At 36.3% G+C, this 25,914-nt stretch overlaps 1 protein-coding gene and 1 long non-coding RNA gene across 2 annotated transcripts; both read right to left on the bottom strand.

Moving 5' to 3' along the window:
• Window positions 1-575: 575 nt before the first annotated feature.
• LOC131962640 (uncharacterized) lies at window positions 576-3,341 on the bottom strand. Its single transcript, XR_009389945.1, has 3 exons — window positions 3,068-3,341; window positions 1,068-1,151; window positions 576-611 (listed from the first exon to the last, which is right to left on the bottom strand). It is a non-coding gene; the product is annotated as an uncharacterized LOC131962640 (long non-coding RNA).
• Window positions 3,342-10,846: 7,505 nt separating this feature from the next.
• Window positions 10,847-25,369, bottom strand: atp1b1b (ATPase Na+/K+ transporting subunit beta 1b). Its single transcript, XM_059327901.1, has 6 exons — window positions 25,148-25,369; window positions 20,000-20,128; window positions 16,164-16,319; window positions 15,172-15,356; window positions 13,649-13,732; window positions 10,847-12,343 (listed from the first exon to the last, which is right to left on the bottom strand). Exons 1-6 carry the CDS (start codon window positions 25,236-25,238, stop codon window positions 12,083-12,085), a joined length of 906 nt encoding a protein of 301 aa, XP_059183884.1. The 5' UTR covers window positions 25,239-25,369; the 3' UTR covers window positions 10,847-12,082.
• Between the last annotated feature and the right edge of the window lie 545 nt (window positions 25,370-25,914).

The following is a 25,914-nucleotide window of genomic DNA, read 5'->3' on the forward strand; positions in this document are numbered from 1 at the left end:
TGGACTGTGGGGAGGTCTGTATTTTCAGAACCTGATGACACACAATACCAAATACTCAATTGTGAATTCATATTTTATTACTCAAAGGAAGTAGTTAAGACAGCAGATTGTATTATCAGGCCATGTCTGTGTCCACTGTGATGGGGAAAAAAATAAACCCATACCTTGTAGACTGGAGAAGGAGTTGTGGGTCCGTTATCCATCATCCACAGCCGGCTGGTTGACGGAGGTCTTTGAGGTACCCCATGGTCGGAAGTGGTTTGGCTAAGTGGGGCAGGATCTGCAAGGTCGAGACTTGTCCAACGCACTTTCTGAGCGGCATCTTGGAAGCAGTGGTCTTCCTCGTCTCACTTGGTTCTGCAATATACAATAGCCTGTACAACAATAACTCACAAAATAACACAATTGTAACAATAATATGCAATTGTAAGTGATCTGAACTAAATTAATTTGCTAACTTAACTGTCCCTAGACCACCATAAAAAGCTAAACTATACAAACTAAATACTCTACTATAAACCTAACCTATTCCTAACCTAACCTAAATATAAATGTGCAAAAAATATGAAAAGTTAGCTTAGTATGTCTTGAAGATGCTGGACACAGGAAACCTGGAAAAGTCAGAAAATGCAGTGACTTCTATACTATATATTGAGGACCACATGCTGAAAAATCTGCATAATGACAACAAACAACAACATGGTGATGGCTTCACTGGTTTTAGCCTACAAAATAAATAAATACAACATGTTAATGAGACAGCAATACTTAATTAGATGAGAGTTTGACCAAGCGTCAATTAATGAATGAACATTATTGTTACCAATTTTTTTTTACTAGTTACTAGTTTTTGTACTAAGAATCTATTTTCCCCCCATTCTCTGATTTAAAAATAAATAAATACACGAATAATACTAATAATATTGATTATCCCAAATACACCGTTCCTTCAAATATATTTGTATATCACTATACATGACATCACAGAACAGTGGTTGAAAGTTCTTTATGAATAATAATTTCAGTGTTTCTCAACATCACAAAAGCAACTTTTTAAAATTGCTTACCTGAAAAGGTGAAGACAAACCACTGAATGCTGAAGGTCAACGAAGAACTGGATACTCAAGTCTCTTAGGTGAAGTAGTGTTTATCTAGAACAGGATGACAACCGTGAGCATTGCAGCAATGTAACAATATTGTGTTATTAATGTTTTAAATAACTGAATTAATGTATCACTTATTCATAAAAATCAGTATGAAGCTGAATATAATCATTTGAATTAAATACACAGATAGCACCTCTAGAAACATAGCAAAATTTTCAGCATATGTGCCCCTCTGCATCCTTTATAGATAATATAAATTTGAACTTTCTTCATACATTTTTACGTGTTTTATACATTTTTATAGCACCAATGGTCCTCAGGGGTCAAAAAGGACCTCATGACATTAGACTGGTTTTAGGAAATGTAGAAAAAAATGTTGCCAACTTTTTTTTCACCTTTTAAGGTAACTCATGACCAAAAAAATGTATATTTCATTTTCATATTTTTTTCATTATTATTGGTCAATTTTATTCAAATATACAAATATCAAAACATAAGTTTCACTAAAAGTTGACATGACCTACTCTGTGCATTCCCATCAAGAATTATTTTTTCCACTATTACTATTGAAAAAAGTATTCAGGTTTTTTTTTTTTTTTTTTTTACTTTTTTCTCTCTTGAAATGATGCCTAATTTTAGCCATTAATGGCTATGACTCTGGTATTACAAATACACCTTATTACATAATAACCTCTATTACCAAAATAGTACTGCAGTATGAAGATCAGAAGAAAACAGGATTAAAGCCTACAACGAAAATGCTTCACAGCACCACTTGAGGAGACACACACACACAAACACACACACGAATTAATCCAAAGCTGTTTAAGCCTACATTTTCAACTTCCAATAAATCTCTCCCTCTCTCTCACACACACACACACGCGCGCGCACGCACGCACGCACACACTTACATTAATATTAGTCACAGGAGCACATACTTCAGGTACCAGTTGACATGACAAATTGGAAAAAAGAAATGGTAATAGTTTGGGTAATAGTCTGCTAACAGTAGTGAGTAACATTGACATTGACACAATGTAAATCTTAAATGGTGAAGTAAACTACCAGTTCATCATTACAGTACATTTTTACAGCCCTGACTCCATGGTTAAATGTATATCCCCATGATTATCTTTTCTTTTTCACCTCTCATTACCAAGTGACATGAGTTTCAGTTTAATATTATCCAAATACACCGAATGTTCAAATTTAGCCATTGATGAGTATGACATTGGTAGTACTATTACACCTTATTACATAAGAATACCAAAACATCCTCACAAAAACAGGACTATTATCAAGAAGCTACCATCAAAATCCACATACTATTAGCTACATATCACAGTTTTTTTTTTTAATTAGTCAGGCCAACATTGTACACAAACCCTACATTAAAAATGGCATCTAGACAACATTAATCAAGGAAAATAGCATAAGCTAGCAATTTTTCAGCATTATTATATTATTATTAGCATAATGACACCTTCCCAGATAGACACAAGACAAAACACAGCAATCATAAACTGTTGTGGCCTATATTATCAACCCACAATGCATTATAGGCCGTCTGTCAGTAGCATCAGATCAGTCAAACCATGCAATGCACTCTTAGAATCAATAGTGTTTGCTAACACCAGACACATCTACTGTTATAACTGTTAGCATCATGCTAACTGTAACATGGAGTAACTGAAGATATTCTGCCTCGACGGACCATTTATAAATTGCTTCGACATGATGCTAAAGCTAGCTTGCTAGAGAGCGCTAGCTCAGACCTAAGACCAGGAGCCGCGAATAAATTAGCAAAATAAAATGACAAACATCGTCCAAATGAAACTCAAATAACTTGCAACTACATTCACAAAATTTTCGACAGTAGTTTAAAAGTTCAAATATGAAAATGCTAACATTATAATGCACGATTGTAACGGTAGTATGCTAGTAGTATGTCTTCTTACCTCAGACGAAAAGCCAGAGATGCCGAGTCCCGCCAGCGGACAGGATTTACATCAAAGCATCAAAGCCAAAACGCAAGGAGCCAATCAGATTCGCCCCATAACTGTGCTCCAATCCAGTGATTCCCAACAGCTGTTCCGCGGCACACAAGTGTGCCGTAAGAAATCAACAGGTGTGCCGTGGAAGATTATCCAATCTCTAAGTGAAGTGAGAGGCAGAACAATTAAATGCTCTACCAACAGAGTGCAGTGTATCAGTGAATCTCGCGAATTCACGCGTAATCAAGTGATATAACCGGAAGAGAATCAACATCTCATTAATGACTGGAGACCCCTTTGTTTTGAAAATATACTGTTTGGTTTCACTGACTTCCCATACACAAAAAAAAAAATCAATATTACATTATAAATCTAATTATACTATTGGCAAAATATCACATACATAAATCTCGATACACAAAAAAAAATCCCCTCTTTTCTATATTTATAAATGAAACCAAGCAGTATATTAATTCTATTAAAGACTCTACTAATTTGAAAGCTGCTAAAACTCTGAATATTTGTAATTTTTATAATATTTTTGTATGACAACCTCTTTATGATTTATTGAAACCCCCTGGCGACGTTCTGATGTATTTTTTTGTATTACACCCCACCCAACTGCCTTAATAAAGTTTATTTAAAAAAAAAAAAAAATGAACTTAATGACTGGAGACAATCCAGGGTCCTGGATCCTGCTCTATGAAATCTTCCTCCAGAAAATGCTAACTACAGACGCTGGAGTGTTTTTCATTTCACTGCCGTTATAACCGGAGCTCTACTGAGCGCACAACACTCAGTGCAGTACAGCAGCATCAATCCACCGCAGTGACAGACAGGCAGGCAGTGAGACAGGTCAAGCTAAGTCAGCAGGTATTAAGTCATCAACTATGTCCATACTCCAAAACAAACCGTATACACAAACACAATAATTGAAACGTAGCTGTCCGACTCTGTCCCTCTGAGCCTCTTATTAAACACCTTTCACCTCAAACAGCAGCCCTCATAAATACCCTCACCACTCTGAGCCTAAACATGAACATATCTGCAGCTCAGAATTGGTCTGAAATGACTGTCAAAAATTAAAAAGTAACCACAATAATATAAAAAAAACAACAACACCTGTCTTAAAACCCAAATAATTCCACATCAACATAATTTATTTTTTTGGCCAGCGGAGCTCATCACAGCTGATGCAAACCTCTAAAGAAATGATTATTTTTACTTATTATTTCTTACCGTGACTCCTCGTTCTCCACGTCAGTCAGTCAGGTTATCCTAAATTCCGCGACCTCCCTCACCACATCTTGCAGGCTATATTTTTTGTGATGCGTGCAGTTTAGCATGCGCTATTTCTTTACTTGGCCTAACTGCTTCAAATGCGTCTCCATGTGTAGTGGCAGATTTTAAAAATAAAATAAAAAAGCTTCGCCAACACGAACCAAAATAATGCACAATCATTTACTTTTGGAAAAATATTTTACTCAACAGAAGTATTGACAGTCGCTAGCTAAAAAACGAAAAACACTTGAGGCTGACCTTAGATCACATGGGTTCCTTTGACCCTTGAACCCCGTTCCGTTAAGACCCGCCCTATTCTGCCTCTGATTGGCTCTGACTCTGACAGCTCAACAACATGAACCAATAGTAGCGCCAGTATACCAAGTATATTATATTAATCAACATGGCGAATTTTCAGTATTTGAGCCTAGTCCAGCTTTTGTATTTGAGATTCTATCATAATTAGTTTCTATAATTATTACTAGCAACTTTTCTTAGTAAAAAAACAAACAAAGTGAAGAGCAGAATACAAACCATTAATAAAACATTATATAGTACTTGATGCAAATGGAAAATGTTTTGAAAGATAATTGGATATAGGGATATAACCATAACTACGCTACACTATGTGCTGCATACAGTGCACAATGATGTTAATATGTTATACACTGTACATAAGTTAAGTCAGGTGGTTATTGCTAATATAGTAAGGTGCACGATTGTCCATAAATGTTAGAGGTAACTGCATATTGATACTTTTGATCGTCACAGAAGACTAATACCCTGGCTTCTAAAAGAATGTGACATTAATATCATTATGTTCAACATCCCTCAGAATGCCACCCAGACTTCTCAGACATGTTTTGCACCACACTCTTTCGTCCTCAAGAAAACGTGTTCTTTCATCCTAGCCGGCCATTTGATGTCATGGTTAGCTAACGCTAATGTTAGCTAGTAATTAGCTATTACCGTTAGCATGGAGCGACATAAACTAAAATGTTTTCGTCTGATAACTACTGAAAATGGAAACATTGTTCTTCTCCATCATATTCCTGTCTCACTATAGCGTTTATTTATTATATTTTACGTTAAACCACCTGCGATTACTGACGTAAGTTAGCTTGACCTAGTTACCTGCTGCTGACAGGACGCTCCGGTGTCTCCGCTCGGACATCCTTCAGCTCGGACATCCTTCAGGGACAGCACGTCCTCTTCCCAGATCAGAAAGTCTTTCAATGTTTGTGGGCTGTCTGAGAAGACTGACATAAATTAAGACGACCGCCATCCTCTGCTTCAGAGAGACAGCCTGCACCGCTGGACTGCAGGTCTCTGCTCGGTGTCACGGCAAACCCATGGATCTAACACTTTAACTACTGTTTGATCATTTAGAAACAAGAAACAACATTTTTAAACCTTTTTATTATCAGTGATGAAGCGTAGAGTTGTGGTCGTGAACGTCATGAAACAACCGTTGTTGTTCTTTAGATGATGCCGCCGCTACCAGCTGTCAGCTGTAAACTGAAAAGGCACCCACGTGGCCCCGCCCCCAATGTGTCAAAAGTCCTCGCTCCGCGCGAGCAGAGCTTCACCGCGAGCGAGCACGGGGGATAATCTGCTTCACTCATTCACTCAGTTGCTGAATATGTGCGCGAAGATCAAACAAGTGCGCGCGGCAGTTGAAATCTATTTATGGAACAAATTGGAGAAAGACTTGAAAACTTGCAATACCATTAACTTATTCAAAAAATTACTTAAAAATAGGATGATTAATTTATATAAGTTAGAGTAATGAGTAATAAGCTTCTTTCTTTTCTCTCTTTTGTGACTGCTTATTTCTTTTGTTGATAAATAACAGATTGTACATTTCTAAATTTTAAATTTACTTGAGTTGTAACAGGGTAGGCGTAATAAGCTATGCTTCAGCCTACGCCTTTTCGGTCCAAATGTCTATTATCAATTTTCTCTCTCTGTTTACATGTTGTTTACTTTGAGCAATGTTTTGTTTTTGTTTTTTCTGGTTTGTTTTGATGACATGTATTGACCGAAATAAACAGATACGAAACGAAAATCTGCGCGCGTGACACGAAATAAATGCGCGTGCAGATGTGTTATCGCTCGCGCGACTTTTAACTCAACAGACATGGCGTTTTTTCATAAAACATGAGAACTTATAACTTGACCATACATTGTATTATAAATGTTACACATTTTTTTCTGTAATAATAGAAGAGAAGATATGACATGAAAGAAATGGCTGACGATGTTATAAGTTGTTTTTATAATGTTTATAAGTCTACATATAATGTCTACAAAGTCTAACTGAAGTAACTATGCAAAGGATAAAACTGAGAAAAACTGCTTTCAATTTTTCTAACTGGCCAGCCAAATGGGTTATAGGTAGCTACACTGTAAAAAATAAAAAAATAAAAAAACTTGTTTTCACGGTATGGTGCGATTTTTTTCTAATATTATGTTAAAATAATATTAGCACTGTTGATTTCACATTTAAGATTGCCATTTTATTCCATTTTTTACCATAAAAATAAAAAGTTTTTCCATCAAAAGAAATGCTCTTCCCTTTTCTTATAACTGACAAGAAAATACTTAATAAATGCCGCATGAATTAAAGATTTTACCATTAAATATTACAGTATATTTCTGTTAGAGATATGGTGTTTAGTACATTTAACAGTGAGAAAAAGTATTTTTACAAAAGATAAATGCAAAATTGATGGCTTGTATATATTACAGTATATTTTTGTTATTGTTTTGTTGTAAACTGAATTAACTCATTTATCATTTTACGGTCTTTTACTGTCATGGTTTAGCAGTTTTTTACCATAAAATCTACAGACATTTTTTTACAGTGTAAGTGATATGACACTTATTTCTACATGTATTGATGATGTCAGTTTCATGCTCAAAAATCATGACGATTTATTTGACCCTTGAACCCAAAAATGTAGTTACTGCACTCTGGTTTTGCATTACTGTAAAAGGTTCTAATAGTAATGCAAAAACAGAGTGCAGTAACTACAATGTTTTTGTCTTCTTTCAGCTTTAATATTTTGTTTTCAGTGAATAAACGTTTTAAAACTGATTTTGTTATAAGCGGTAAACTTCTGGTTCAGAAAGTCCTTAAAAGTAGATTAGGAGCCAAAGCCTTCAGTTATCAAGCTCCTCTCCTGTGGAATCATCTCCCAGTCTCAGTACGGGAGGCAGACACCCTCTCTTTATTCAAGAGTAAACTTAAAACTTTCCTTTTCAACAAAGCCTATAGTTAGGGCTGGGCTTCTGATGTTTTTGCTAACTTGTCACTTTAAGCTAAGAATGCCGTGCGAAACCATGCGAAACCAACAGCACTGAGCGCATATTATCGGCGCCAGTGAGGCTCGACACAGCCTTAGCCGTTGGATAGGGCCTGTAGAACCTGATAATGTAATAAATTCCAGATAATGTAATAACCCTGACAATGTAATAAAAATCTGCACTTGAGTCCATTGAAAATGTAATAAAACCTGATAATTTAATAACTTCCCGATAATGTAATAAAGTGCATTTCCCAATAAAGTAATACACTTTTTTTTTTTTTTTTTTTTTTTTACCAATAATGTAATAAAGTATAACATTAATGGGAGGTTACATGATCAGGTTAGCCTTCATTTTGCAAGTCCTGATAATGTAATAATTCCCCAATATTGTAATAATTTAACAGCAGACCACCCATTACTTGAGTTCAAGTGGTGATACTGTGTAGGCAACTCTAGCTCAAGAGCTCTAGCGCCACCAACAGGTCAAAGTTGAATGTTTATTAACTTTTGACCCGTTCATCTGTTTTTCACAAACGAGGTATCCATGACACACGAATGCATTCAACAGCTTCTTGAAATCTAAAGGTGCTTGGTGTTATACTTTATTACATTATTGGTAAAAAAAAAAAGTGTATTACTTTATTTGGAAATTCACTTTATTACATTATCGGGAAGTTATTACATTATCAGGTTTCATTACATTTTCAGTGGACTCAAGTGCAGATTTTTATTACATTATCAGGGTTATTACATTATCGGGAATTTATTACATTATCAGGTTCTACAGGGCCGCTTGGTTCTGATGTTTTAGCTAAGAATGCCATGCGGGACCAACGACACTGAGCGTGCTTGTACGGCGTGAGTGAGGCTCGTCACAGCCTTATTGGTTGGTAGGGGCCGCATGGTACTTGCAGTGGTGGTGTGGACAGGGGTGTGTCCACTCCCTAGGACTATGGCACAACGGATAGTAACATCTTGTCCTGTGTATTAATGTATGTATTTCCAGAGTACTCACACTGTTCTCTGCTCTCTCTTTCACAGGGTGTGGAGCTGTGGTCCTGCTCGCATCACTCCTGCTGGTCTCACTGCTGTGGATCTGGTTCGGCCCCAGATGGGAATGCTCCTCTCCTGGTCCACTCTACACTCACCATCACTACTGGCTAATGGTGGCGCTTCATCACCTGCTGTTGTGCCCCTCCCAGAACTCCGGCTCCTCTCTGTCTCCTCCCAGAACTCCTGCTCCTCTCTGTCTCTCTCAACAACAACGACATCTATTGCAGGTCTGTCCTTCCTGGGAGATGGATCCCTCCTCTGTCTCTCCCTGAGGTTTCTTCTTCTTGGCCGATGTGAGGGTCTAAGGACATGCACAGTCTGTAAAGCCCTTTGAGTCAAATCTGTGATTTGTGATTTTGGGCTATAAAAATAAAATTGACTTGACTTGAAATTGAATTGACTTGAACTTGTTTGGTCTGATTTGGTTTTAAATTGAATTTTGTATTTACTGCTATTTTTATATAATTATTTCTCTGAAACAAAGTAAAATTTAAATCTTAAACTTTGTCACAAGATAAAACAGACATCAAGGAGTTTGGGGAATTTTTAGTTATAACTCAATTTTGACCAAAAATGTAGTTACTGCTGTTAGACTTTGTAGGGCAGAATAGTTAAGACATAGTATGGTAAAAATGATTTAACAAAGTTAAATATTTGAGAAAGTAGCTCTCTGGGTAGATTTGCAGAGTAGTGAAAAATCTGTACACAATCTACATAAAAAAGGTTGATTTTATTTAGTAGGGAAAAATAGGGAAAAGGGGAAAATTTGAGCCTAATACTGTCTTCCACACCAAGTGCATGCTGGGAAAAAATCAGATGTGCTCCAGGACTTGTGAACATGTCATAATATTTTTTCATGGTACAGGGATGCAGAAGGGCTTTAAAACTATCTAGTGGTTATAGTGGTTAATGGTTCATTTATTTCTTGTGTGCAGACGTGAATGCAGACATGTCTATGTATACAGGTGCATCTCAATAAATTGGAATATGATGAAAAGTCCATTTCCAGTAGTTCAAGTCAAACAGCCCCAACCAAGTATTGAGTCATACATCTATCTAAATATACTTTTCAGAGGCCAACATTCCCATATTAAACATACTTTTTAAAATTGGTCTTTTGTAATATTCAACTTTTTTCATTAGGTCATCAGGTCTTCATTAAATGTAAGCCATAATCATTATAACTAGAAGAAATTAAATTAAGACATGAAATGTTTCATTCTGTGTGTGTAATGGATCTATATAATGTGTTATTTCCACTTTTTGAATTTAATTACTGACATAAATAAACTTTTCTATATTCTAATTTATTGAGATGAACCTGTATATATGTAACTATATAGATATGTATGGTAAAGGGTACTTAAATTATTATAACACAATTAATGTAAGGAGTAGAGGCTAATGGAAGACAAAATAAATCAATAGAAGTTATTAATTAATAATTTAATGTTTATGTATGCATTCATGGGTTATGATTTAATAAGGATGCTTATACTTAGGGCTGGGCGATATGGACCAAAAGTCATATCCCAATATATTGAGGCTGAATATTGATATACAATATATATCCCGATATACTGTATATATGTCAAATATTTAAGTAGTTTTATTGAAACTTTTTATGTAAGTGAACATAAATACTGTATAACAGGAGTACCTTTTTTCAGATCAAAGCTCCATAAAGTGCACATTTAAATAAAAATCTTATAAAAATATATAAACAGCCTATAAAAAAAAGGCCAATCTTTTTCTGAAATAAATATATTTATATGCAAAAAGAATAGCGAACATTACAAAATAACTAAATATGACAAACCCTAGTAAGGGCAGCATTTGTATAGAAAGACCTTTTTAACTATATCGATATATGCGATATGGTCTAATTCCGTATCACATTAAAAAAAAATATCAACATATATTTTTTATATGGATATATCGCCCAGCCCTACTTATGCCAACTTATCAGTATAACAGACAGAGACAACACAAGAGAAAGGTCCATTATGATTTTATTTGTTTCTATCTTTGAATAAATGACAAAGCTGGATGAACTTGATGGAAAGTTGACTGATGTCGAGTGTTTTACATCAACATGAGATCAATGGAATATTAAAGCCAACATCATTAATCATCTAAAGCCACTGAGCTCTGAAAGAACTCTTATCTTTTTTTTTTTAATGCATGAAATCAGGTCTATGTGGGATTCAACTGGCTGCTTGTTACCCGTCCATCCTCCACCTGACTACATTCGTGGCCAAAACACAAATCAAGAGTTAACCATTGAGGTCGCAAGGCGAGACATTGACTTTAGCACTTATAACATGATGAGATCCTAAAAACGAGTACTGCATTGCTTCTGGTAAAGACTCTCTTCAACTCGTCACTTTGGTATTGCATTTATACATTACAATATTCTGCAAAGAAACAAAATGTACAACTGCATAAATATAAAATTCATCCACCATGTTTAATGGCTAAAACATTCAGAGAGTTACACCACAGTGCTGTGATGAATCCAGCAAAAAGAAAATGTTAAAAACCAGAGTTAGCACCGTCGGCGTCGTGTCAGCAGGCCGGCGTGTCTAACGGGCTGGACACAACTCTACATTCAAGGCAAAATCAAAAGTAAAAGGCATGAAACCAAGTAATAAAACCCCTTCACACATTTAAGTGATTTAACAAAGCAAATAAAAGGCAAAGTCTCCCATGATCAGACGTAAAAGAATAATAAAAAGAGGAAAGAAGTTCCCTGGAGTGCAGCCTTTTCCTTACACACATCAGAAGAGTGGACCACGTCGAGACTACTTCGATCATGAAGTGAAGCCTAGAACTGCTAAAGCTTGCTCACGGAAGAAAACGAGGACAGCGTGGTTTAGAAGGACCACGTTTTGCGACTAATGCACACTCCAAAAATATCTAGTGAAACCACACGAGGCAGCGATATGCAGAGGGGACGACACAGCTCGCTACACATCGGAGATGGAATTAAACTTTACAGTCATCAATGGACAATGTCCCATGGCTTGTGGAAAAGTCTCATTTACAGCTGAATAAATATTCTTATTAGGCCTATTGCTACTTTTCCTCTAAATTACATTTTAACGCTAGACAGAAGTGTAGAAGCTAGAGATGAAAGCAGACAAGATTACACATCGGTCCCCTATCAGGTATTTTCTTCATTTATTCATTCAAGACTATTTGTGATTGACTTAACCGCTACAGCCTACCCCCCTCGCTTAGAATCTCCTACATTAGATTTGTATTTAGGGAAGGGCAAAAGGGGCCGAAGGGGGGAGGGCGGCCAGGGAGGTTGCTATGGTCCTGATGTCCGTCATAAACTGTTTACCATGAACTTGACATCAAAGCGTCCCTGGAACCGGTCCTTCTCACTATAGTGGATGTTGTCTCCGTACACTTTGCACTCGATTCGCAGTTCAGTGTTCTGGGTCAGGTTGGTGAACTGCAGAGCCACCAGCGGCTGCAGGTACTGAGGGTGCAGCAGCTTGCCGTAGTACGGGTAATACTGCAGGGGGAACCCGCCGCCGATACCGTAGTACTTGATCTCCCCGATTTTACCAGCATCCTCCTCTTTCTGGAAACAGACAAATGCTTGGATGACTAAGCTGCAGAGCAAAAAGTGTACATCTTTTTCAAAGGAAATCAAACATGCATTAGGTTAGGGCTGGTTGATATGGACCTAAAGTCATATCCCGATATATTTAGGCTGAATACTGATATCAATCAAATCAAAATTATGATATATATCCCGATATTTTTATCGCAACGTGAGAGCAAATGTTCAGTCAAAGTCAAATATAACATGTCATGTGTATGTATATATATTAGGGCCGGGATTTTAACACGTTAATCAAGATTAATTAATTACACAAAAATGAACCTAACCCTAGGCTACCTGAATTTCTGAAATGTACTATATTTCTAAATATGCTATTGCTACACTTAATGGCAAAAATTGCACTGGTCTGTTGGACTTGAACAAAAATAAACAATATTTTTGTTGCTTAAGCTTATGTATTCAGTCATTATTCAATGGTATACTAAAAATCCATGTGAAAAAAATGACTTCTCACTGTTCTCAGGTCAAATATTTATATGCGATTAATTAATTACAAAGCCTCTAATTAATTAGATTAATTTTTTTACTCGAGTCCCGGACCTAATATATATGTAAATATATAGATATGTATGGTAAAAGCTAAGTACATACTTCAATTATTATAACACAATTAATGTAAGTAGTAGAGGCTTATGGAAGACAAAATAAATCAATAGAAGTTATAGTGTAAGATAAGTGGTTGATAATGAATAATTTCATATTTATATATGCCTTCATGGGTTATGATTTAATAAGGATGCTTATGCGTAGGGCTGGGCGATATGGACCAAAAGTCATATCCTGATATATTTAGACTGAATATCGATATACGATATATATATCCTGATATTTTAATCCTAAAGTGAGAGCAAATGTTCAGTCAAAGCCACATATGACATGCAGTTTTATTAAAACCGTTTATTTAAGTGAACATAAATACTGTATAACAGGACCTTTTTTTTCCAAATCCAAGCTCCATAAAGAGCACATTTAAATAAAAAATATATCTTAAATAAAAATAGCCTATAAAAACTTTTTAAAAAATCAGCCAATCTTTTCTGAAATAAATATATTCGAGAAAAGAATAACGAACATTATAGAATAACTAAATATGACAAACCCTAGTAAGGGCAGCATTTATATATAAAGAAAATTTTTTTAACTATATCGATAAATGCGATAATTCCACACATTCCCATTTAAAAATATATCGATACATCTTTTATATGGATATATCGCCCAGCCCTACAATAGGTCTAAACTATTAAATAAAAGGTGTACCTTGTTGGTGCAGTAGATGGGGATGACGTTGGGCTGGACCTTGTATTGAGCCTCTTCAGGGATACTTGTATTAGAGGTAGGAGGCTGAATGGAAAATTATGACAAGGAACAAATCAATGCATTGCTGCAGACAGGGACTGAGACAAAACAGGTTTAACCACCTAAACAAAGGTCATTCCTGTTTATGTGTACGCTATAATGATATGTCCTCAGATTTTTGTTGTTTCATTTGGCACTAGTTTTTCTCAACCGTAGAACTTCAATGTTCCGTTTTCTTACGCCATTCTGACCAAAACAACCGATCTGCTGCGCTTATGTGTAGGAACATGTAAGTTCTACGGTTCCTGCCTGGAGCACGTCTGGTTCTCCAAACTGGGAACGCGTAGGCCATCATCGACTGCAGGTAATAAACCGTCTGTACCTCATACAACCTCACTGAAAATAATCTATCCCTTTAACCCTTTGAGGCACAACATATAAACACCTTCTAATGCACAACATGGGTCAAAAATGACCCGCATTCATTTCCCATGTTATTTCATGCTGCTGTGTGTTTGAAAATTTTTTTATTTCTTTATTACAACAGATCATGAAATATGAAAGGAAAATGGATATAATGAAGAAAAATAGTTTTTGTATTATTACATCAAGTAATAATTGTGTCTTTTTTTAATAATTTTGTGTCTTTTATTAATAATTGTGTGTCTTTTTTGGTAATTCTGTGTCTTTTTAAAATAATTTTGTGTCTTTTTAAAATAATTTTGTGTCTTTTTAAAATAATTTTGTGTCTAATAATTTTGTGTCTTTTTTTAATAATTCTGTGTCTTTTTTTTTAGTGATTTTGTGTCTTTTTTTGGTCATTTTGACCTTTTTGCGGCCCCCAGGTAATTTGAGTTTGAGACCCCTGCTTTAGACCCATGTTGTGCATCAAAGGGTTAAGAGGAATTCTGTTGTGATCTGAGCTGATCAAAAAGCTACAAGTTCTTTATCCGATCCGATCCGATCCCCGGGTGTTGATGGCGGTCTGACATAACGTTGAAACAGTGGAAATACAATTTCAGTGTGCGTCACTACCAATTTCTTTTTCCAATGACCAATTTCACTGTCAGCATTCGGATCGCCAAACTGGAAGTCTGTAGTGCTAAAGTCCTGTGGGCCCAATACATGCCCAAGATCCGGTTATTTTTTAAATGCATGGAAGTCTTTCTTGCACCACTGAGCAACTTTCATAGGGAATAACAGCTCCCTGCCTCCAACACGGAATCCACTTCTCTTTATACAAACATGAAGGAGCTTTGTATATAAATACCCTAGAGGGACTGCTAATGTGTACAAGGAGAGTCTTGTGACTTCATCAGAGCTGTTGGAAAGGTTGTTAGCATTAGTATGAGGTATCCTTCAGGGTATCACATTACATTTTAATGACTCACTCTCCTCAGGTGAGCTCACTGGCACTGGCAATAACCTCCACTCAACTTGTATACTAATACTCAATTTCTTCTTTTACAAATTTGGATAATTACCTTAGGACGGAAGTTGACAATCCTGTTGAGCTTTACAATGAGGCAGGGCTTGCCCTCCTTGAAACCAAAGTCGCGGTCCTCGATGCCGGAGCAAGGTCCCAGCCAGGTCCTGGAGAAACGGCAGGCCCTCCTCATGCCGACATCGCTGTCCAAGTCGCCTCTGTTCTTGTATTCTGCTGGCTCGTCTAGAGAGGGGGAGGGGAGAGAAAGGGGGACTTGTCAAGACTGGAAGCTTCTCGGAACACCTATGTTGACGTACTGATGGGCCAGGATGACTCGTGCCTCCAGGACTCTTTGACTTGCTGATTAGTGCTCCGTTTGATGGTTTTTAGCTAGGATTGGTCCCAGGAATTTTCAGATGGAAACCAACTACAGGCAAGGTTATTATAGTTAACGAAAACTAACAAAATAACAAAAACTGTTGCCCCCTGACCCGGCCCGGGATAAGCGGACGAGAATGGATGGATGAAATAAAAATAAAAATGAGCTTTTTAAAAAACAATAACTAACTGAAACTGTATAGTGAAAATATCCTTTGTTTTCGTCTCGGCAAACTTTAACACGTAAACCTTTGTTAATAAACTTATTGGGGCTGAGATGGATCAGACAAAGGAAATAAAGGAACATTTATTGTGACCTTAATGAATCTCACATCCAACAAATACCCCATTACAAAAAACTAAAACTAACACTAAAACTAATTAAACTAAAACTAAGCATTTTCCCAAAAATAAAAACGAATTAAGACTAGCAAACTCACTTTAAAAACTAAAACGAACTGAATTTGAAGACAAAAATGACAACGAAATTAAAACTAAAACTAATGAAAAATCCAAAACTATTATAACCTTGGTTCACAGATCTTTTGTTTCACTCGAAGTAGCATCATTAAGCTTCAGTCAAAAGTTGAAGCTGCTGCTCTATTTTCCCATCCAATTCTGTCCAGCTTTGGGAAACAGGAAGAGCCTGTGGGACTTCAGCTGAAAACCTACCTCCACAGTCATCGAACTTCATCTTGTCCCTCTGTCCCTCCTCGTCATACTTGGCCAAGAAGTCCCTCAAGGCCTTGGTGTAAGGCAGGTAGGTCTCCACGTCATTGAGGTTGAAAACCATTTCAGATTTCTCGGATTTCGGGGTGTGTGTAAGGCCTGCAGGGAGAACACATCAGCTGCTTGTTATCAACAGGAAAACTACATTATTCATGGTCACTGATCCCAGACAGGAAACCTCTAGGGCCAGGACTCGATAAAAAAAAAAAAAAAATCTAATTAATTAGAGGCTTTGTAATTAATTAATCGAAGTTAATCGCATTTTAATCGCATATAAATATTTGACCTGAGAAGTGAGAAGTAATTTTTCACATGGATTTTTAGTATACCATTGAATAATGACCGAATGCATAAGCTTAAGCAACAAAAATATTGTGTATTTTTGTTCAAGTCCAACAGACCAGTGCAATTTTTATCATCAAGTGTAGCAATAGCATATTTAGAAATATAGTACATTTCAGAAATTCAGGTAGCCTATAGGTAGGTAAACCTTCTGTAAACTATTATACTTTGGTTTTAGGCTCATAGCTTGCACACAACCATGCTCTTAACGACGCTTCCATCCGTTGGTTTTTTGTCACAAAATGTCCTAGTTCGCTAGTTGGTGCTCCAGTATAATCGGTCCGCCTGAAACTCATCCAGTGAGAAACGTTCCGCGGTGCAAAAATAAGTGTGATTAAAATGAGTCAATTATTTTAAGGCGTTCATTTTTGTGTATTTAATTAATATTAATTAACGCGTTAAAGTCCCGGCCCTGGAAACCTCATATCTTGAAATAGGAAAACACACAACCTCTGAAAGTCTGAAAACCAGACATTAGAGTGGTCTCATTCAGAAACACACACTCACTAATAGACATTTTTGCAGACTTGTGCAGATCCAGGCGAGATGATCAGCATTAATGTGACGTCTGTGCGACCAGGAAATGGATATTATTCCAGTTTTTCTGCTAAGATAGGCGGAATAGAGTCCGGACTGCAGTGACTCTACTGGACTCGGATGACACGGATAGATCTCATGTGACTTTGGAGTCCTTCTCCACACATTAACCCTTTGATGCACAACATATTGACCCCCCTTCTCATCCACAACATGGGGCAAAAATGACCCACATTCATTTCTCATGTTATTTCATGCTGGCTCTGAGTTTCTTTGCTATATCTTTTTATATCAATTTATTTTATGATGACTAGTCCAAGTATTATTTGAATCTTTTTTTATTACAACATATTATATCCATTTTTCCTTTCATACTTTATAAAGAAAAATATTTTTGTATTATTACATCAAATTTACACACATGGGTCAAAAATGACCCATTCATCCAAATTTGATTTAAAATTAAATGGCCTTATACTATAATAATAACAATTTGTACTGTACTAACACTAAATATTTGGACTAAAATGATAAAATACATTTATTTCAAAGATGTATATTTACATTCAGCCATACATGAAATAACATAAAAAATGGATACGGGTCATTTTTGCGCATGTTGTGCATTAGAAGCGTAGTGATACAAAAAAGTTCAAAAAGTAAGAAATCAAAACAAAAAATTACGATGTATGATGATCAAAAACAAGTTATTCGAGGAAAACCTCAAATGCTGAATAAAGATCAATTTACTGCAAAGATATAGAAAATAAAAACTCAGGTGGGTCACTTTAGACCCATGTTGTGCATCAAAGGGTTAAGGAGCTCGCTTTATACTCCCGATCTGTGTCGTTTTAACTCGATTAGCTGCATGTTTAGAACACTGCGTCTACTAATCAGCTGACCAGAGATCAGGTCATTGACAGCAGATTTCCTTGTGACACAACTGTGTTTGAATGACCTCAAACGCTCGTGGATACGCCTCCCGTTTGACGTGGTAAACAAACAGACAGTAGCAGACAGCTGTCCTCCTGTCCACTCCAACAGCTGCTTGCTTGACTGTATTCTGCACATGCTCAGTTGGGCGGCGTGAATCCCAGCTGGCCTTCCCTCGCCATGGAAACCAGGCTGTGGTGTATACACAGGGGAGGCTGCTCTGGGACTGTGATGGGACCATATACAAAGAGTTTATTTCCACAACAATATGGAGCATCGTTACCTCTGACTCAACACTGATAACATACCAAGGACACCTGTCAGCTGCACTTATCTTACTTGGAGAACTGGTTTACGTGGGATGTAATTAGGGCTGGGCGATATATCAATATATTTTTAGATGTGATATGGAATTAGACCATATATCGGTATAGTTACATTTTTTTTCTTTTCTATACAAATGCTGCCCTTACTAGGGTTTATAATATTTAGTTATTTTGTAATGTTTGTTATTATTTTCTATATATATTTATTTATTTATTTTAAAAAAAGATTGGCCTATTTTATTTCATAGGCTATTTTTATTTAAGATATTTTTATTTATTTAAATGTGCACTTTATGGAGTTTTGATTAAAAAAAAAAAAAAGGTACTCTTATTTTTTCATTTTTCAATTGTGTTTTCCTCTTGTGTTTTTCATTTTACATGAAGCAATAAGAGGAAAATAAGAAAAGCCTACATTGGAATAATGGTTGGGCGATATATCGATATAAAAGATATTTCGATATTTTTTTCAATGTGATATCGATATAGTTCAAATTTGCACTGTGATCCTTGCTCCAGGCAAGCTGCGGCTTTTATTTTTTTGTTTTTAAAAAAAGGTTCTCCTGTTATACAGTATTTATGTTCACTTAAACGGTTTCAATAAAACTACTTGTGACATGTCATATTTGACTTTGACTGAACATTTGCTCTCACTTTGCGATAAAAATAACGGGATATATATCATATATCGATATTCAGCCTAAATATAACAGGATATGACTTTTGGTCCGTATCGCCCAGCCCTAGATGTAATCACTATATCTAGCTTTCTGATTACAGCCTGTGCAGATGATAACTTGTAGTTTGTCAGTAAACAAACAATGTGATCATCAATTTGGATCATTTCAAACATCCAAACTTGAGATTTTCACAGTATTACACAATTATAATTGTGAAAATACCCTTTAAAAAGGAACAAAAACAAATGTTTTCTTTTTATTAAATAAGCACTTTTTGGGCGTCCTGGTGGCTCACGTGGTCCTTGATGCAGCGGACCCGGGTTAGAACCCGGCCCCAGGTCCCTGTAATGCATGTCTTTCATTCTCTCTGTCAGAAATGTCAAAAAACTATCTTGAGGTCGGCCGAGTTATACCGTGAAACTGTGACACCACGCCAACCATACCTTCATCTTAATTATTCTTAATAAGGAGTTAATTTCATAGCTTTTGATGATTCTTGCATGATTGCCATCAACCTTGTGGCAAGATCGTTTTCTCTAACACATCATCACATTTATGTTCCCAACTCGTTGCGAGACACTCCACCATAAAACACCTGAGTGAGCTGCCACATTAGAAAGAAACTTTCATTAAGAGTCATTCATTCATTTACCACAAAAAAACATTCATGCAATTATTTTGGACGGAAGGGGCCCACCCATGTAGGTGGGCTCTCTAAGGAAAAAAAATATATTTTTTGGAACTCAACACATCCGTTCATCATGAATAACGTCAGTGAGAAAGCGACTTGTGATTCACTGAGTCAGCAGCTGGAGTTCATCTGAAATAACAACAACTCAGGAACTCGTCCCACAGACTCATTTTTTCTCAAGATCCTCTCCAAAGCACAACAACTTGTTACTCTAGTGGCCTGTTATTAATCAGTTTGACCTCAGATAGACAGGAAGTGGGCGCTGCATCTTACCAGGGGGGGCCACTCTGTCCTGCCAGGTGGGCTTGTAGTTGCTCAGAGTGAGCAGCAAGGCCTGGATGGTCCCGACGAAGATTCCAGCCAGGCAGCCGTAGAAGATGATGTAGAACAAGATGATTTTGACTGTGAGGAGGTAAAAAGAGAGAGAATGAGTCAGTACAGGATGACAGAGTACGGCTGGGCGATATATTCATATATTTTTAAATGTGATATGGAATTAGACCATATTGCATATATCAATATAGTTCAATTTTTTTTTCCTTCTTTCTATATAAATGCTGCACTTACTAGGGTTTGTCATATTAAGTTATTTTGTAATGTCTTTTTTCATATAAATATATTTATTTCGGAAAAAGATTGGCCTATTTTATTTCATAGGTTATTTTTATTTAAAAAAAATATATTTTATTTAAAACTTTTTTTTTTTTTTTTACATTTTTTATTTTTATTTTGTGAGAACATTATAATACAGTGCTTACTTTCAAACATACAATAGTATTTCTGCCACTCACAATCAAGTTTTTTTTGTTCACAAAACAAGAAACAAGATACAAAAAGTTAAGTATATTACATTTGAGAATTTTTAACAAACTGGGAAAGGTAGGCATATGTAAAAGAGAAAATAGAAAAAAAATTAAAATCATTTTTATTTAAATGTGCACTTTATGGAGCTTTGATTAAAAAAAAAAAAAAAAGGTAATCCTGTTATACAGTATTTATGTTCACTTAAAAAAAAAAGTTTTGACTTCGAAGCTTTGACTTCGACTGAACATTTGCTCTCACTTTGTGATAAAAAATATCAGGATATATATATCGTATATTGATATCCAGCCTAAATTTATCAGGATATGACTTTTGGTCCATATCGCCCAGCCCTACCTGAGAGACAGAATGTTTACTACTATGAGATTCAGTCTGCAGAAGTCACAAGTAAATAGTTGTATATGATGTAACTCATAATAGTGGAGTCCAGTTGATTGCATGGTTGCAATAACAGTGTAGTCATCCAGTAAAAACACATTATTATTAGCTAAAAAAAGCCTCGATAATATGCTACAGTTTCCTTTGTAAGGATCTCTTGTTCAGGACTGAGGTATTCATTCAGTAAAGGTGAACTTCACGATCCTGTTGAGCAACAACATGATAACAACAGTTGCACAATCAGGATATGATACGGGCCATAAAGGACAGCCACCACCTTGGACCTTTACTATTATCGTTGTACGGAAAATAAGGGTTTTGATTTTTACATTTTTAGGGATTTAACAACCTCAGTGTGACAAGTACTAGTAAGACAGGACTCCAAGTGCAAGGGGAAGGGATAATGGTAACCGTGAACATGAGAATGCTACTTTTGAAAACACGTGACATCTCAGATCCTGTTTTCTAGAAGGCATGAAGGAGACCGAGACGAAGTGATAAACGGTCTCATGAGACCAGAAAAAATGAGGATAAAGAACTCAAATTAGCTTTTGTTGGGGAAAAGATTTATTTTTAAAGCTGTCAATGCAGATTCTTTGAACATCAATCAATTTAGGATGCTTATTAAACGTTATTTTGTTTTGGAAGGTTATATTGCCAATAGGAATGGTGATGTTGGACGGTATTTAGAACCCTTTATTATTTTCTCTTAGGTTATTAAGTTTACTGATGCACTGTATGTTTTATGTGGCAATTATGTTTGATGTTTGTCTAGTTTAGTTTTAATGTTATTTAATGTGTTAAAGTTATTATTTATTATTGTTGTTTTATTTCTTTATTTAGGTTGGTTTTGTGATTTTGTTGTTCTTTTCTTCTTCTTTTTTTTTTGCTGTGTTTGTCCATTGGTGATTTATGTTGTGTTTTGTTTAAATTAATAATAAAAAAAAATAATAACTCAAATTAGCTTTTGTATTTTACACTAAATATCACACATGCCCATTGGTGATTCATATTGTGTTTTGTTTAAATTAATTTAAATAAATAAAAAATAAATAAGTCAAATTAGCTTTTGTGTTTTACACTAAATACCACACATGTCCATTGGTGATTTATGTTTTGTTTTGTTTAAATTAATAAAAAAAATAAAAAAAATAAAATTAAAAAAAAGAACTCAAATTAGCTTTTGTGTTTTACACTAAATACCACACGTCCATTGGTGATTTATGTTGTTTTGTTTAAATTAATAAAAAAGAAAAAAAGAAAAAAAAAAAACTAAAATTATCTTTTGTGTTTTACACTAAATACCACACGTCCATTGGTGATTTATGTTTTGTTTTGTTTAAATAAATAAATAGAACTCAAATTAGCTTTTGTGTTTTACACTAAATACCACACACGAGAGGAAACACACCACCCCCACAACAAAAGCCTGCTGGTGGCAGCAACTTCCTGTGGAGATGCTTCATGTTGGAGGTAGAAGGTCAAAAGAATGCAGCAGCGGAAGGCTTCAGGGGACCAGAGTCCACACGGAAACCTCATTCAGTATTCGTACCGGGGTTGAAAACCCTGCTGTCGCTCACAGTCCTCACACAACTTAAGTTATGCAGTGACAAACGCAGGGAAAACTGCAGTGTGCAGATGAGCAGAGCTGATAAAGGCTCAAGGTTAGAAGAGCTGGCTGTGGGCCTCAGCTCAACTTTTTACAGGGTGAACGGTGAAAACGAAGGAGCTGCATACTGAAGTTTAACTAGAGATTAGAAACTACAATGAATCAGCAGTAGGGTGACTCTCATGAAGCTTTTTAAACAGATTTTTGATTCACAAAAAATCCAGAAAAAAATGTCACGGTTTTCCCACACTTATATACAATTAATAATTAATACGTTTTATAAAAATATATATATATTTGTTTAAAAATGTATAATTTGACAGAATATAATCAAACATTATGTTTTTTTTAATAATGTATAAAGAACAAAATCTGAATGAAAATTGATGAGAAAAAAAAGGCTAAATGTAGATGATAGAATTGGCAATGATAGAATTGTTTTAATACATTTTAATAATACATTTTGCTCACAGAGTCTGTAAAAATGTAAAAAAAAAAACTTACATTTTTTAAATTAGATTATAAATAATGTTATAAAAAGGGTCAGAAAATATGTATTCAATGCTCTTGGGTTTTTGCTATGAGCTGTACCATGTTCATAAGAATCACCCATTAATGGAAATGGAAATGACACTAACATCAAGGATTCTGTTAACATGTTCAGAGCCGTTTCTCCACCGTAAGGAACTACAAAGCCAGCATTCATTATAAAACAATCCCACAGTGGCAGCCATTGTCACTACAGATTTACAGGAATTCAAGTGTGAAGCCAGTACTTAAAGTCCAAGGTAGTAATTACCCAGGACACCTCGTGGGAATCACTTTTTAACATTCACCCAGTCAGGATTTTTGCTGCATGAGGCAAGGTCAAAAGGCCTCAACAGCCCTGAGGCAATTAATCCAGCACTGCAAAAAGGTGTCGAAAAACAAGATAAAAACACTAAATCTGAAGGAAATGATCTTGCTGCATGGACAGATAATTTCACTTGATTTAGGGTTAGCTTAAAATAAGAAATTAACTCTTAAAAAAAGATAAATTAAAGCGATGAACTGGCCCGAGCAGAGTGCACTGCACATTATTTGTTTCTTACCAAGATAAAAAAAACTTTAGATTTAGAAGTGTTACATAATTTACCTTGTTTTAAGAGTTAATTCCTTATTTTAGGCGTTCAACATGCTTATTTCTAGATTTCATTTCATCTTAATTTAAGAAATCTTGTCAAGTGAAATTATCTGTCCTTGCAGCAAGATCATTTCCCTCAGATTTAGTGTTTTTATCTTGTTTTTAGACACCTTTTTGCAGTGCACAACCATAGCTATAAGTAGGAATATACTATAATGCCTATAATATCTTAAACACAGTTTTTTATGCATTTTTTCAAGTTCTCACATGTTTTATTGATGTATGAGAAAATAGGGATACACATGATTCGACTATTTACATTTTTGCAACCTTTTCTTCATTTTTTACAATATCTGGTTAGTGCTTCTAACCAAATTCTTAAATGAGGCATGTCGGGGGAAAAAAAATATTTAAATGAAATATAAAAAAATTTAAAAGCTGGATTTGGTTAGTTTCCCTCAGATTTAGTGATTTTATCTTCTTTTTAGACACCTTTTTTGCAGTGAGGACACATCTCTGGAGATGTTAGATGCAAGGACATACAACCACAGCTTGTGTCCTCTAGGAAGTATAAAAGTGACATTCCTAGATATCAATGTCACCATATCTCAGCCGGAGAAGACAATTTACATTCCAAACATGTCAAAGTGGAGATATGAGTGGAAGCGGATCTGATGGGAAACAAAAATTGTAAACTCCATCAGCTTGGATGTCCTTTTACCAGACCTTCACAGCAGCACTGCGCATGCCACTCTTCCCTATGCATCAGCATTTTTCAGATGACCTCAGAAGGACAAATGTGTCCCCACAGCTCATCTGGAGCCCCCTGCTGCAGCCTCACACACATCATACCACTGTGCATTATTCTAGCCAGGTGTGAGTGTCTAGACAGGGACTGGGATGTGTGTGTGTGACATTGAGAAGAGGAACAAGGACATGCGCAGTGCCGCTGCCAGAGAAACAGGAGAAGAAAGGTCGGCCGAGTTAATCAGTTGTATTGTTCCTTAGATTAGGTGACATCTGATCACAGGAACCCGACACGGATCGATAGTCTTCTGTCCATTTCCGAGCAGGCCCCTATCACCTTGACTCACCTTGGACTGTGATGCATTTTTAACCCTTTGAGGGTCCACACAAAAGCCGCTAAAAGACAAGTTGACGCGTCCCCAACAACAAAAAAGACAGATGTCCAATCATGTCCAGCTCTGCAGACACACACAAACTCTCTGCAGGATGAAAACCCACCACATATGATCACCTTTAACCCTAAAGAAGCTGATTATTATAACTCAAACAACTATTTTTTTTGCAGGATGAGCGTTTTAGATGTGAGGACGTGGAAATAAAGTGGTTATGATTAGTTTTAGAGGCGCAATTACGCATCGTGTGTGCACTTGAATGCACCATTCACAGGTAGAAGCACGAGGCTGCAGCCGGTGAGCGCCACGAGCACCCCGGCACCCTGCACCCAGCACCCATATATACTCACACCAACTGCTGCCGGTGCGACCCAGCAGCTCTCCTTTCTCCGAGTTCCACAGAAACTGCTTCCACCCGCCATCGTCTTGTTTTGAAGGCATTTTTGATTTATGTCCCGATAAAAGTGTTCCGTTCTTTCAGGCGTCTCTTCTTTGGCTCCCTCCGTGTGGATCCAAGTCCCGAACCGAGGCAGAGCAGCAACCCAGCTCGGTCCGCTGCGAGGCACCCTAATATAAACCGTTTCTCCTCGCTCCGCCCGAAACTCCAACAAGTTACCTACAGGGAGGGCGGGGCGGAGCTGGCCAATCAACGAGCGGGGGAGCCGTGCGTAACTCTGACGTCAGGAAGACGGACAGAAAACCTATAGATGCAGACATTTAATGATACACCATAGACTGTATATGTGATACACATATCTGGGCTGAGCTTTGCAGATATGTCTGTGAAGGCAGATAGTTATTAATAGTCTTCAGGTATTATGATATATTCCAAACATCTGACTTTCACTTCTTTCACAGTTATTACAAAGTGCTCCAAACTATTCTGCCCTACAAAGTCTAACTGCAGAAACTACATTTTTGGTCAAAATTGAGTTATAACTAAAAATGAACTCTTTGATGTTTGTTTTTATCTTGTGACAAACAGAGAAATAATGACATAAAAATTGCAGTAACTACAAAATCCAACATAAAACCAAAGCAGACTGCAGTAATTGCACTTACCACAGTCTGATACAGTGTAACCTGGTATTTCTTATTATTGTGTTGAATAGTGAAG

This window comes from Centropristis striata, chromosome 24 (assembly GCF_030273125.1).
Source record: "Centropristis striata isolate RG_2023a ecotype Rhode Island chromosome 24, C.striata_1.0, whole genome shotgun sequence".
Lineage (NCBI taxonomy): Eukaryota > Metazoa > Chordata > Actinopteri > Perciformes > Serranidae > Centropristis > Centropristis striata.